The sequence below is a fragment of the Heterodontus francisci genome, chromosome 24 (genome assembly GCF_036365525.1).
Source record: "Heterodontus francisci isolate sHetFra1 chromosome 24, sHetFra1.hap1, whole genome shotgun sequence".
In the NCBI taxonomy this organism is placed as follows: domain Eukaryota; kingdom Metazoa; phylum Chordata; class Chondrichthyes; order Heterodontiformes; family Heterodontidae; genus Heterodontus; species Heterodontus francisci.
Genome location: NC_090394.1, coordinates 44,353,222 through 44,368,866, shown reverse-complemented (window position 1 = coordinate 44,368,866; position 15,645 = coordinate 44,353,222). Strand labels below are relative to the sequence as shown.

The 15,645-nt window shown below is 43.7% G+C and overlaps 1 protein-coding gene across 1 annotated transcript in view; it reads left to right on the top strand.

Moving 5' to 3' along the window:
• Positions 1-15,645, top strand: part of unkl (unk like zinc finger) — a 191,751-nt gene that overhangs the window by 148,899 nt on the left and 27,207 nt on the right. The window contains 2 exon segments of the mRNA XM_068056094.1: positions 4,099-4,191; positions 7,089-7,307. Of these exon segments, the coding sequence (XP_067912195.1) occupies positions 4,099-4,191; positions 7,089-7,307 (312 nt within the window).

The window sequence follows — 15,645 nt, the reverse complement described above, 5'->3', positions numbered from 1 at the left end:
CACGCACACACTCACACTCACTGGTTAACCGGAAAAGTAAAAGGGAATTTTGCTTTCGCGCTCTGATACAAAAAAAAGCAGACCAAAAAAAACACTTCGGCTGAATACTTGCTCATTCTTGAAGGAAAAAAAGAAGACGTGGAAAGATGCTCTTTGTTTTGGTTTGACGTCCCAAACTTGTATAGACGGCTGTCACTGAGATCTTCCTAGAACAGTTCTTTCCAGGCGATGTTGAAAATCAGTTTGGGTGGGCTTTCAAGAAATGCAGCTGCAGAGGCTTCAGATGGGCCTTGCAGCAGAAATGTGGCAACAAGAGTTCCAGTTCCCCCACATTCTATAGGCAGGGTTTCTTCAAATACAGGAGGAAAGTGGAGACTGACACACTGGACATGCAGGGTTTCTTCAAAGGGAGACAAAAATATGAGCTGGGTTTCCTTGGCAGGCAGAAACCACTGTCTTTTGTAATAATTCAAAGTGAAACCAAAAACATTCCAGAAGTCAAGCCTCCTCACCTGTATAAATCTTGATCTGTCACTTCTGTGTAAACATCTCCCCAAATCAAAAACAACTCCTGCTGGGTAAATATCTGCAGACAGGTGCCTTCCAGTAATTGTTTGTTTTCAAGCTCAGTCCAAAAACCTTCTGATGACCTCCCTTAAAAAAAAACATGAAGTTCCAGCATCTCTTCCAGCTTCTAGATGAATCAACGTCCATAATTCAGCTATAAGTCCTTACAGACATACTTCACAAAAAATTGAAGCGCACTCGTAACAGTAGGCACAGTTGGGATGGACTGAAGGCTTCTCTCTCTCCTATAAAATCCAAGATTTTGTGTAATTCCTAACCTAGATTTGCTTAGTAGTAGGAGGCACTTAAATTTATTTTAATATATTTTTCTCCTCTAACTCAGAATAAGGGCATGTACTGAAATCTTGCCCTTCAGGAAATATTGGGGCATGCACTGGATCGTAGTGATGGTGCAATATTGAGCAGGCTTGATGATTGTATTATTGGCACATGTTCTGTATTGTAATGATGCTGCAATATTGAGCAGGCTTGGTGATGATAGCGTTAAATGAAGTTGGGTGACTAACTCAGCCAGCTTTCCCATCTGAGGTACAGATTGCTCTGGCAGTGCTGTTAGGCTGTTGAGAACACGTGATGTAAATTGCTGTGATTAGTCAGTTTGTGAAGAGGGAGGGGTGGGTTATCCGACTGGAAATGGGTGTGGAATAGAGGCTGGTGCAGAGTGACTCAGCAGTCAGAAGGCCAGCACGAGTCCTGAACTACACAGCTCACTCCGCCAAGGTGAGGAGACATTTACTGTGAGAATTCACAACTTCCTGCAGTATCCTCTTTCTGCTAAGCTCTTTTTAGCATTAATGTTTCATTATAACTACAGCATTGCTGATTTTCTAATGAGCTGCACAGTAATGAAAGAAAACTCTGTGAGGAAAATAACTACAAGTTGGTCTGAATTTCTTGGTTTATTGGCAAGTGATAGTATCTGAGCTTGAACATATCAAAGTGTTGGTGTTTGATTGGAGAAGGAATTTAACCTATTCTGTAATATATGCAGTTTATATTTAGAGTTGTGTGAAACAAGCCTGCATGTGTTTGCTGCAGCCCTCAAATAAAGAAAAGTGTTAGCTCAGTTTGTCGCATAGAAATGTTGTAATGTTGACTAAAAAATGAAACTCTTACAAGAGAGTTGGAATATATAAGTTTTCATATTAAAACCTAAAAATATCTTGAGCTACTGAATCAAGAGCTTTTGTTGATGGTTTGGCAATAAAGTCCCTGTCTGTTGAGTCAGCTAATCTCTGTGCCGTTGGGCTGCTATAGTGGGACTCAGTGCTCCCTTGGTTGGGGGATGGGAAAGGCCCAGTCTAGGTCACTGTACAACAGTCTCTGCTGTAAGTATAACTGTGAATGGCAGTTGATTGATATCCTTAGCAGTTTGATGGCTTGCGACACTCGCTGCTGAGGTTCAAGCACGAATAATGGTCACATGGGCAAGGTACAGAAAGGGCAGGTAGTGCCCTTGCAACTATACCCCAGTGATGATTTCAGGAGACGACAGGTGGAAATAGTTGACGATCTTAATGAAATTTTACTTTCACCAGCCCCCAAGTTGCTCATAATTACTTTAGTGAAGGCAGTTGATTATTGTATCAGACATAATGCTTCAGTGTAACCTTCCAATATAAATTCAGAAGTAATGCTAATTCAATCCTTTATGTAACATTCAGGGTTGTGTTCTTGATCTTGTGCTTCATTGGTTATAAATGGAACAGATAAGAATAACTGGGTCCTTAGTTGACCCTCTGCTCACGTTCTTACATTGCACCAATTGGCTTGGTGTATTCCCTGTTTATAGAACACCTGGTAAGGGGCCATCCTGGCTACCAGCTGTGTCCTTTGATAGCCGTTGCTATAGCAGTGCACTTTTAACCTATACCCGTTAATGTGGCGTAGTTTGATAAATTGTAATTCGATGCTGTTGATAGTCGTAGCCTAACTTGTTTTATGTTGGTAACAGTGAAAGCATCTCACTTTTGCAGTTAAGGTTTCCTTTCAACTTGTTTAAGAATGTTCAAAATAAAATGTTTACCTTTGATTTTTGTTAGAACAGTTGACATTTCCCAACTGATAGAATAAGGAGTAGTTTTTTTGAAGTATGAAGGTGCTGGTTCTGTTCCTTGTCCTCTGCTGAGTTTATTATCTCAATTGGGAAGGTGGTAGGTTCATGCAGTTGGCCTCAGCACCCCTGGATTAGGGAGAGGTAAGCAGCTGGGGTTTCTTGCTCCTGATTGGCTATACAGTGACTTCCCCCCACACCTTCCACTAGAAATGCATGAAAGTGGGTGCCAGGTAAAGATGGGAATCATCATGGCTCACACATGAATAAGAGCAATATCCTGGCTTAACAGGCCATGCAGAACTGCATCCCAGCAAGGAATCACTGCTTTCATAATTGGGGTGGAGGGTGGTGCAGGGGTGGTAGAATGGACAACTTGGCAACAAGAAACAGAAGTTTGTGAAAGTGGATGAAGAGTTGTTTTATTTTATATGCTGATTGCTGTGGTATATGTGACCCTTCCCTCCAGTTGCTCCTTTCCTTCTGAAGACATTGACTGTTTCTCAGCTGCGGTTGCACTGTCTCACTGAAGTCATTCTTAATACTTCAACCCAATTGGTGTGTGTTAGTAGCCTATTTGACCAGGGAAGCCATCATAGCTGAGCTCAGTCTTATCTTCTCACTTACACCATCCACTTGTGCAGATAGAGGTCACTGGTTAGTGATCAGGAGCTGAATACTTTTCCCCTTGAGAGCTGAGCCCAATTGACGCAGCCCCTCCTGCTGTCCTGACCATGAATGGGATCTTCTGGTTGGCATTGCCTCAATATACCAGATTTGGAACATCTGGGAAGCCTACTTTAGTCTTATTTTATTAGTTGCTGTTTTCCCTTTCTGATCCCTGAGGAAATGCACTATTAATTCCCCTGAACATCCATTTGCACTATACATTGAAACCATTAACTGCATACAAATGGCTCCTCAAAAAAAGCAATGGTTTTAAATTTATTGACAGTATTTGATCTGCAAAATTACTTTCTTAGCACCAAAAGTACAAGGTAGCATCATATTAAGTGGCAGTTTTTCCCCATTATAGCTTCCATGTGTACTGGAACTCTTGCAATGATTTGCAAAACACATTGGTGACTGATGTACTGCTAAAATGTTGTTGTATCTGAAACGTTCTGTCATGCTTACAGTAAAGGAGGTGAACAACCTTTTTTCTGAGGTTACGGCGAGTGCTGGAAATTCTACGTTTCCCAATCTTGCAGCGTCACACATTATCCTGGCAGTGAAGCTGTATAACCAGCACACTCCCAGTATAGTGTCCTCTTAAACTAACCACTGGGAGGTGCTCATGACTTCCATTAATGTCAACAATTACTTGCTTTTCTCCACAATGACATGGCTGAGATTGATAACTCATCACGTGGAGGGTCAGTGGAAGGAGCACAGAACATGTTCAAGCTGTTCACTTGATTTTGCTTTGAATAATGAAGTTTCTTTTCCCACTCTAGGTTCTGCTTTAGATCTTCATTTTAGTGATGTAAATGTTGCATCTCTAGATAAAGAACTAGAGGATCAAGATACTGGTGACATAGGATTAAAAGGTAACCAACACGACAGCTGAATTGAACAAATAAGCAAAATTTAACCTCATTCCAGGACTAAAGCTCATTGCTAGTACACTGCCTGCACCCCTCCAGTGTTCCCCTTGTTAGCAAGTGTTGAGCTTGGGTTTCACAGGTGCAACTTTGCCTAAATTCACCTGTGAGCCCAGGCAGTGTCACCTGGCAAGTTATTTGACTGACTGCAGGGGAGATGATAGCTTGGGTTTCTCATGTCTCATCATATATCCAGCTCTTCCAGCAGGGCTTGCTACTGATAAACAGCAGGGTCTCTGGCTTATTTTCCTCAGCTTCTCTTCAAGGATGCATAGACTAATTGTAGACTCACACTGCCATCTGTTCATTAAATTCAGGGAAATTTAAAATAACATTCTAACTTTAAAAATTAAAAACCCAAACAAATAGCCTTTAAGAAAGTATTTACATGTATATAGCACCTTTCACGTATTCAGAGTGTTCCAAAGTGCTACCCAGCAATGAATTACTTTTGAAGTGTAATCAGTTGTTTTGTAGGGGAATGCTGAAGGAAATCTGAATAAGATCCCACAAACAGCAATGATGCTTCCCATAGTGCTGCTCCTCTGACTGCAGCACTCCCTCAGTACTGTACTGGAATGTCAGCCTGGATTTATATGTTCAAGTCTCTGGAATGGGTCTTGAACCTACAGTCTTTAAGCAAACAGATGGTACGAGTTTCTATAGATACTTAAAAAAGAGAAGAGGTAACAGTGAGTTTTGGTCCAATAGAAAGTGAGTCTGGGGAATTAATAAGGGAAAATAAGGAGATGGCAGATGAATTGAACAGGTATTTTGCATTGGTCTTCACCATAAGTAACATCCCAGAAATAGTTGTAAATCAGGAAAGGGAAGCGAAGGAGGAACTCAAGAAAATTACAATCACCAGGGTAGTTATGCTGAGCAAATTGTTGGAGCTGTGGGCTGACAAGGCCCCGGGTCTGGAGAGACTTCATCCTAAGGTCTTAAAAGGAGTGGTTAGTGAGATAGTTGATGTGTTGGTATTAATTTTCCAAAATTCCCTAGATTCAGGGAAGATTCCAATAGATTGGAAAATAGCGAATGTAAATCCTTTATTCAAAAAGGGAGGGAGACAGAAAGCGGGAAACTACCGGCCAGTTAGCTTTACATCTGTCTTGGGGAAAATGTTAGAAGCTATTATTAAAGACATTATAGCAGGGCAGTTAGAAAAATTCCAGGTAATCGGGTAGAGTCAATATGGTTTTGTGAAAGGGAAATCATGTTTAACCAATTTATTTGAGTTCTTTGAAGAAGTAACATGTGCTGTGGATAAAGGGGAACTGGTGGATGTACTGTACTTAGATTTCCAGAAGGCATTTGATAAGGTGCCACATCCAACGTTATTGCGGAAAAGAAAAGCTCATGGTGTAGTGGGTAACATATTGGCATGGATAGAAGCTTGGCTAGCTAACAGGAAGCAAAGAGTAGGCATAAATGGGTCATTTTCTGGTTGGCAAGATGTAACGAACGAGTGGTGTGCCACAGGGATCAGTGCTGGGGCCTCAACTTTTTACAATTTATATAAATGACTTAGATGAAGGGACTGAAGGTATGGTTGCTAAATTTGCTGATGACACAGATAGGTAGGAGAGTAAGTTGCGAAAGGACATAAGGGGGCTACAAAGGGATATAAATAGGTTAAGTGAGTGGGAAAAGATCTGGCAAATGTAGTATAATGTGGGAAATTGTCCATTTTGGCAGAAAGAATAAAAAAGAAGCATATTATCTAAATGGTGTGAGATTGCAGAGCTTGAGATGCAGAGGGGATCTGGGTGTGCTTGTGCATGAATCACAAAAGGTTAGTATGCAGGTTCAGCAAATAATTAGGAAAGCTAACTGTTGTTTACTGTGAGGGGAATTGAATACAAAAGTAGGGAGGTTAGGCTTCAGTTATACAGGGCATTGGTGAGACCACATCTGGAGTACTGTGTACAGTATTGGTCCCCTTATTTAAGGAAGGATGTAAATGCGTTGGAAGCAATTCAGACAAGGTTTACTAGACTAATACCTGGAATGGGCGGGTTGTCTTTTGAGGAAAGGACAGACTAGGCTTGTATCCGCTGGAGTTTAGAAGGATAAGAGGCGACTTGATTGAAACATATAAGATTCTGAGGGGTCTTGACAGGGTGGATATGGAAAGGATATTTCCTCTTGTGGGAGAATCTAGAACAAGGGGTCACTGTTTTAAAAAAAAAAATAAGGGGTCGCCCATTTAAGACAAGCGATGAGAATTTTTTTTCTCTCAGCGTCGTGAGTCTTTAGAACTCTCTTCCTCAAAAGATGGTGGAAACAGAGTCTTTGAATATTTTTAAAGCAGAGGTAGATAGATTCTTGATAAGCAAGTGGGTGAAAGATTATTGGGGGTAAGTGGGAATGTGGAGTTGAGGTTACAATCAGATCTGCCATGATCTTGTTGAATGGCAGAGCAGGGTCGAGGGGCCGAGTGGCCTACTCCTGCTCCTTGTTCGTATGTAAATTATTGAAGTCACATAGCTTTTTCTTTGATTCACCTTGTGTGTATTTTCAGCAGCATTTTCGTTTCTCTGGTTCCTACTGGTGTACATCATTCTCCCAGTAGCTATCTCGTCCATAGATTTGTTTCCCCCAAAAAACTCTGGTCCATTGGCACTCTAACAGATTGGATTGAGAGCAGCAAAATATTACAGAATGAAGAAGGGGGCAGTAATGCTCACAGATTTCAGGTCTTCAGTTGAACACTGAGGTGTTTGTGCCACAGCATCAAATAAAAATGCCCATGAAAAGCACAAACCTTTGTGATGCCTCGTATCTTCCTCACAGCGAAAAGGTCTATTTTTCAATAGTCATTTATTTTATTTTCACAGGTCAAAGGTTATTGGGCAGTTCAGCTCCTGTAAATATTCCAGGATCACTGGCTCGGTCTTCATCCTTGCATTCTTCTTCCTCCTTATCTGCTTCTCCACTTGGTTCCCTTTCCCAATCTTTTCTTTCGTCCAGCATGGCACCACAACAGCCGTCTCAGCAGCCGTCAAAGTCTGATCATGCTCTCCTGGGTACGTCCGCGTCCTCTCACAGTTCCTTGGGTAAGTCATGGTAGCCTTCCCAGATTTGTGTTGCACATATTCGCTTGAGTAGTTATCAATTTAATTTTTAAAGGTCTGCAACTGAACTGAGGAAAGACCTTGCATTTTGCAGTAATATTTCTATAATTTTATTCAGTCTTTTGAGGGCTTGTAAATAATACTGTCTTGTGTAACTGAATTGCTTGTAATGAGGAAACCATGGAAACTTCACATAAATCAGCATGTATCAGCACTTGTGTTAAAATGATAAATGTGTGAAATCTCTGTTCTGGAGGTGAAAAATGCCCATTGTTGCAAATTGGGTTTATGTCTAGAAAGAACGCCTTGAGCCACATGGTGGCTAGCAGGGTAATGGGGATGCGGGACTGTCTGCTCGTGGTAGTGCAGGTGCAGCTTGAGGTGATGAATTTTCCAGAGTATCGTACAAAAACCTTATTGGCTCAAGTATGATTTTTGTGCTTCTGTATCAGTTTTAATTCATACAATGTTTTCACTTGGTCCTTTATTTTATTTGCTTGAATGTTTACTTGTGCTTTTGCTTTTTTAGTTGGGATTTGTAGAAGTTAGTTAACTGGAGAAATTAAAGTCAGTTAATGAAATAAAAAATCTGGAATAAAAAGCTGGTGTCAGTATGGTGATCATGAAACTACCGGATTGTCATTAAAAACCCATGTGGTTCACTAGTTTACTTGAGAGAAGGAAATCTGCTGTCTTTATCCAGTCTGGCCAAATGTGACCCCAGGTCCACAGCAGTATGGTTAACTCTTAACTGTCCTCTGCAATTGCCTAGCAAACCAGTTAGATGTATTAAACTACTACAGAAAACAAGAAAAATGAAAGCAGCTGGACCACCTGGCATTGACCTAGGCATTGGACACGACAAAGGAACTCCCAGCCCAACCAACTGTGTAAAATTCCTCAGTAAAATCTGAGAACTTGTGCCAAAATTGGTAAAGCTGTCCTACAGACCAGTTAAGCAACAGCCTGACATAGCCATGCTCACAGAATCATATTTTTCAACCAATATTCCAGACTCCTCCATCACCTTGCCTGTGTATTTCCTGTGCCACTGGCAGGACAGACTCACCTGAGGTGGCACACAGTAGTGTATAGTTGGGAGATCTCAACATTGACTGCAGCACCCATGAAGTCTCATGGCATCAAGTCAAACATGGGCAAGGAAATAGAATGTACTCTGTGTAGGGGACATTTTATTAGCTCATGGGATGTGAGCATCTCTGGCAAGGCCAGCATTTATTACCCAGCCCTAATTGCCCTTGAGAAGATGGTGGTGAACTGTCACCTTGAACTGCGCAGTCCATCTGGTGTAGATACATCCACAGTGCTGTTAGGAAGGGAGGTCCTGGATTTTAACCCAGTTACAGTGAAGGAATGGCGATATAGTTCCAAGTCAGGATGGTGTGTGGCCTGGAGGGGAAGTTGCTGGTGGTGGTGTTCCCGTGTGTTTGCTGCCCTTGTTCTTCTAGGTGGTAGAGGTCGCGGGTTTACAAAGTGGAGGCATGGCGAATTGCTGCAGTTCATCTTGTAGATGGTACAAACTGCTGCCACTGTACATTGCTGGAGGGAGTCAATGTTGAAGATGGTAGATGGAGTGCCAATCAAGCAGTCTGCTTTGTCCTGGATGGTGTCGAGCTGCTTGAGTGTTGTTGGAGCGACACTCATCCAGGCATGTGAAGGGTATTCCATCACACTCCTGACTCGTGCCTTGTAGTTGCTTGCCAGGCTTTGGGGAGTCTGGAGGTGAGTTACTTGCCACAGAATTCCCAGCCTCTGATCTGCTCTTGTAGCCACAGTATTTATATAGCTGGTCCAGTTAAGTTTCTCGTCAGTGGATGCTGACAGTGAGTGTTCAGCGATGGTAATGCTGTTGAATATTAAGGGGCAATGGTTAGATTCTCACCTGGTGGAGATGACATTGCCTGGCACTTGTGTGGCGCGAATGTTACTTGCCACTTACCAGCCCAAGCCTGAACGTTGTCCAGGTCTTGCTGCATGCGGGCACTGACTGCTTCAGTATCCTGAAGAGTTGTGAATGGAACTGAACATTGTGCAATCATCAGCGAACATCCCCACTTCTGACCTTATGATGGAGGGAAGATCAATGATGAAGCAGCTGAAGATGGTTGGGTTGAGGGCAATACTTTGAGGTACTCCTGCAGCGATGTCCTGAGGTTGAGATGATTGGCCTCCAACAACCACTATCAACTTCATTTGTGCCAGGTATGACTCCAACCAGTGGAGAGTTTTTCTCCTGATTCCTGTTGACTCATTGAAGGTAACAGCAACAGTGGCGGCTGATAAATCAAAGCAGGGGAACACCAGAATTGATTGGAGGCAGCAGCTGATAAATTGGAGCGGGAGAAGAGCAGACCTGATTGGAGGCAACAGTGACGGTGGTTAATAAATCAGAGCGGGAAAAGAGCAGACTTTCCACTGTGTATTCCAACGAAACAGCAAGGAGAAATGTCACAGGACAGCAGCTGGTGATTGGTTGGTGAGTTTTGAGAGGGGTTTTCTGTCTAAACGAGGGCAGTGGGTTAAACTGGGACTGGGAAACTGTAAAGTACTGTATTAAACTTACAGCTTAGCTAATTAAACTAATAAAATTTCGATCAGGTTAAATATAATAAGTGAATGAATACAAGTCTTAGCACAGAGCAGATTTAGAGGCATTAATGAAAATTAATAGTTTAGTCAAGGTACTAACTGGATTCTAAAAGAGGGAAAGGCATTTTTTTAGATCATGGATGGTCAGCTGAGACCTGTTGCTTGCAATTCCTGCTCCATGTGGGAACCTGAGGACACTTCATGTGTCTTGGGGAACCACGCATGTAGGAAGTGTCTTCAGCTGCTTGAGCTCGAGCTCAGGATTTCCAAGCTTGATGGGCAATTGGAGTCACTGTGCAGCATCAGGGAGGATGAGAATTTCCTGGGTCATGTGTCCCAGTTGATGGTCACCCCTTAGGCAGTCGAGTTCAGGACAGTAGATGGGCGGCCAACTGTAAGAGTAGGAAGTGCACGGGTCTTCAGGGTTTGTGCCACTGCCATACTGGTGCGCAGCATTGGATTCTGCTGAGCGTGATGACACCTCGAAGGAGTGCAGTCCAGACTGTGGCACCAATGGGAAAGGGACTGCACAAAAATGAACAGCAAAGAGTAGAAATGCAGTTGTTATAGACGCTTCCATAGTCAGGGGGACAGACAGGCATTTCAGTAACCCACCATCGTGAGTCCCTCATGGTTCTGAATGTTCTGATGAAACGTCACTGACCTGAAACATTAATTCTGCTTCTATCTCCACAGATGCTGCCAGACCTGCTGAGTATTTCCAGCAGTTTATGTTTTTATTTCAGATTTCCAGCATCTGCAGTATTTTGCTTTTATTTGAGATACAGAAGGATCTGGTTGTCCTAGTGCATGAATTGCAAAAGGTTAGTATGCAGGTGCAGCATGTAATTAGGAAAGCTGATAGAAGGTTATCATTTATCGCGAGACTAATTGCATACAAAAGTAGGAAGGTTATGCTTCAGCGATACAGGGCATTGGTGAGACCACATCTGGAATACTGTGTACAGTACTGGTCTCCTTATTTGAGGAAGGATGTAAATGCTTTGGAGGCAGTACAGAGAAGGTTTACTAGACTAATACCTGGAATGGGCGGGCTGTTGGACAGGCTAGGCTTGTATCCGCTGGAAGTTAGAAGAGTAGGAGGTGACCTGATTGAAACATATAAGATACTGAGGGGTCTTGACAGGGTGGATGTGGAAAGGATGTTTCCCTTTGTGGAAGAATCTAGGGGTCACAGTTTAAAAATAAGGGATTGCCCATTTAAGATAGAGATGAGGAGAAATTTTTTCTCTGAGGGTCATGAGTCTTTGGAACTCTCTTCTTCAAAAGGCAGTGGAAGCAGAGTCTTTGAATATTTTCAAGGCAGAGGTAGATAGATTCTTGATAAGCAAGGGGGTGGAAGGTTATCGGGGTAGGTCAAAGAACAAAGAAAATTACAGCACAGGAACAGGCCCTTCGGCCCTCCAAGCCTGCGCCGATCCAGATCCTCTATCTAAACCTGTCGCCTATTTTCTAAGGGTCTGTATCTCTTTGCTTCCTGCCCATTCATGTATCTGTCTAGATACATCTTAAAAGACGCTATCGTGCCCGCGTCTACCACCTCCGCTGGCAACGCGTTCCAGGCACCCACCACCCTCTGCGTAAAGAACTTTCCACGCATATCCCCCCTAAACTTTTCCCCTCTCACTTTGAACTCGTGACCCCTAGCAATTGAATCCCCTACTCTGGGGAAAAAGCTTCTTGCTATCCACCCTGTCTATTCCTCTCATGATTTTGTACACCTCAATCAGGTCCCCCCTCAACCTCCGTCTTTCTAATGAAAATAATCCTAATCTACTCAACCTCTCTTCATAGCTAGTGCCCTCCATACCAGGCAACATCCTGGTGAACCTCCTCTGCACCCTCTCCAAAGCATCTACATCCTTTTGGTAATGTGGCTACCAGAACTGCACGCAGTATTCCAAATGTGGCCGAACCAAAGTCTTATACAACTGTAACATGACCTGCCAACTCTTGTACTCAATACCCTGTCCGATGAAGGAAAGCATGCCGTATGCCTTCTTGACCACTCTATTGACCTGCGTTGCCACCTTCAGGGAACAATGGACCTGAACACCCAAATCTCTCTGTCCATCAATTTTCCCCAGGACTTTTCCATTTACTGTATAGTTCACTCTTGAATTGAATCTTCCAAAATGCATCACCTCGCATTTGCCCTGATTGAACTCCATCTGCCATTTCTCTGCCCAACTCTCCAATCTATCTATATTCTGCTGTATTCTCTGACAGTCCCCTTCACTATCTGCTACTCCACCAATCGTCATTAGTGTAGTCTGCAAACTTGCTAATCAGACCTCCAAATCATTTATGTATATCACAAACAATAGTGGTCCCAGCATGGATCCCTGTGGAACACCACTGGTCACACGTCTCCATTTTGAGAAACTCCCTTCCACTACTACTCTGTGTCTCCTGTTGCCCAGCCAGTTCTTTATCCATCTAGCTAGTACACCCTGGACCCCATGCGACTTCACTTTCTCCATCAGCCTACCATGGGGAACCTTATCAAACGCCTTACTGAAGTCCATGTATATGACATCTACAGCCCTTCCCTCATCAATCAACTTTGTCACTTCCTCAAAGAATTCTATTAAGTTGGTAAGACATGACCTTCCCTGCACAAAACCATGTTGCCGATCACTGATGAGCCCATTTTCTTCCAAATGGGAATAGATCCTATCCCTCAGTATCTTCTCCAGCAGCTTCCCTACCACTGACGTCAGGCTCACCGGTCTATAATTACCTGGATTTTCCCTGCTACCCTTCTTAAACAAGGGGACAACATTAGCAATTCTCCAGTCCTTCGGGACCTCACCCGTGTTTAAGGATGCTGCAAAGATATCTGTTAAGGCCCCAGCTATTTCCTCTCTCGCTTCCCTCAGTAACCTGGGATAGATCCCATCCGGACCTGGGGACTTGTCCACCTTAATGCCTTTTAGAATACCCAACACTTCCTCCCTCCTTATGCCGACTTGACCTAGAGTAATCAAACATCTGTCCCTAACCTCAACATCCGTCATGTCCCTCTCCTTGGTGAATACCGATGCAAAGTACTCGTTTAGAATCTCACCCATTTTCTCTGACTCCACGCTTAACTTTCCTCCTTTGTCCTTGAGTGGGCCAATCCTTTCTCTAGTTACCCTCTTTCTCCTTATATATGATTAAAAGGCTTTGGGATTTTCCTTAACCCTGTTTGCTAAAGATATTTCATGACCCCTTTTAGCCCTCTTGATTCCTCATTTCAGATTGGTCCTACATTCCCGATATTCTTTCAAAGCTTCGTCTTTCTTCAGCCTCCTAGACCTGATGTATGCTTCCTTTTTCCTCTTAGCTAGTCTCACAATTTCACCTGTCATCCATGGTTCCCTAATCTTGCCATTTCTATCCCTCATTTTCACAGGAACATGTCTCTCCTGAACGCTAATCAACCTCTCTTTAAAAGCCTCCCACATATCAAATGTGGATTTATCTTCAAACAGCTGCTCCCAATCTACATTTCCCAGCTCCTGCCGAATTTTGGTATAGTTGGTATCCAATTTAGCACTCTTCCTTTAGGACCACTCTCTTCTTTGTCCATGAGTATTCTAAAACTTACGGAATTGTGATCACTATTCCCAAAGTCGTCCCCTACTGAAACTTCAAACACCTGGCCGGGCTCATTCCCCAACACCAGGTCCAGTATGGCCCCTTCCCGAGTTGGACTATTTACATACTGCACTAGAAAACCCTCCTGGATGCTCCTTACAAATTCTGCTCCATCTAGACCTCTAACACTAAGTGAATCCCAGTCAATGTTGGGAAAATTAAAATCTCCTATCACCACCACTCTGTTGCTCCTACATCTTTCCATAATCTGTTTACATATTTGTACCTCTATCTCACGCTCGCTGTTGGGAGGCCTGTAGTACAGCCCCAGCATTGTTACCGCACCCTTCCTATTTCTGAGTTCTGCCCATATTGCCTCACTGCTCGAGTCCTCCATAGTGCCCTCCTTCAGCACAGCTGTGATATCCTCTTTGACCAGTAATGCAACTCCTCCACCCCTTTTACCTCCCTCTCTATCCCGCCTGAAGCATCGACATCCTGGGATATTTAGTTGCCAATCGTGCCCTTCCCTCAACCAAGTCTCAGTAATAGCAATAACATCATACTCCCAGGTACTAATCCAAGCCCTAAGTTCATCTGCCTTACCTACTACACTCCTTGCATTAAAACAAATGCACCTCAGACCACCAGTCCCTTTGCGTACATCATCTGCTCCCTGCCTACTCTTTCCCTTAGTCATGCTGACTTCATTATCTAGTTCCTTACAGGCTTTAGTTACTACCTCCTTACTGTCTACTGACCACCTCATTTGGTTCCCATCCCCCTGCCACATTAGTTTAAACCCTCCCCAACTGCGTTAGCAAAAGCACCCCCAAGGACATTGGTTCCAGTCCGGCCCAGGTGTAGACCGTCCAATTTGTAATAGTCCCACTTCCCCCAGAACCGGTCCCAATGTCCCAAAAATCTGAACCCCTCCCTCCTACACCATCTCTCAAGCCACACATTCATCCTGACTATTCTTTCATTTCTACTCTGACTATCACGTGGCACTGGTAGCAATCCTGAGATTACAACCTCTGAGGTCCTACTTTTTAACTTGGCTCCTAACTCCCTAAATTCTGCTTGTAGGACCTCATCCCGTTTTTTACCTATATCATTGGTGCCTATGTGCACAACGACAACTGGCTGTTCACCCTCCCTCTTCAGAATGTTCTGCAGCCGATCTGAGACATCCCTGACCCGTGCACCTGGGAGGCAGCATACCATTCGGGAGTCTCATTTTTGACCACAGAACCGCCTTTCTACTCCCCTTACAATCGAATCCCCTATGACTATAGCCCTTCCACTCTTTTTCCCGCCCTTCCGAACAGCAGAGCCAGCCACGGTGCCATGAACCTGGCTACTGCTACCTTCCCCTGGTGAGCCATCTCCCTCAACAGTATCCAAAACGGTATACCTGTTTTGGAGGGAGATGACCGCAGGGGACACATGCACTGCCTTCCTGCTCTTTCTCTGCCTTTTGGTCACCCATTCCCTTTCTCCCTCAGCAATCCTAATCTGCGATATGACCAATTCGCTAAACGTGCTATCCACGACCTCCTCAGCATCGCGGATGCTCCAAAGTGAGTCCACCCGCAGCTCCAGAGCCGTCATGTGGTCTAACAAGAGCTGCAGCTGAACACACTTCATGCACATGAAGGAGTCAGGGACATCAGCCGTGTCCCTGAGCTCCCACATTGAGCAAGAGGAGCATAACACGGGTCTGAGATCTCCTGCCATTTTTAATCTTAAACTTAACTTAGATAAATGAAAAAGGAAAGAAAAGTTTTTACCAATCTCACGATTAAAAAAAAAAGAGAAATAGAAAAAGCCTTACCTTATCTACACACCAAAAAGTCCTTTTTTTTTTGGTTAGAGGAAGAGGGCGGGTGGGAGACACTACACATGTAGTGTCTCGGGTTCAGAAACAGCCCAAATATATAGGTTTTTACTTACCCAGCAGCCCCCTTCCCAGCTGATCACTCGCTCAGCGCTCTCTGCTTCCGAATAAGCTGCTGCAATGAAATGTGGAGTAATCAGTTCAGCCGTGAATTTATTGAATGGCGGAGTTGGCTCGAGGGGCCGAGTGGCCTACTCCTGCTCC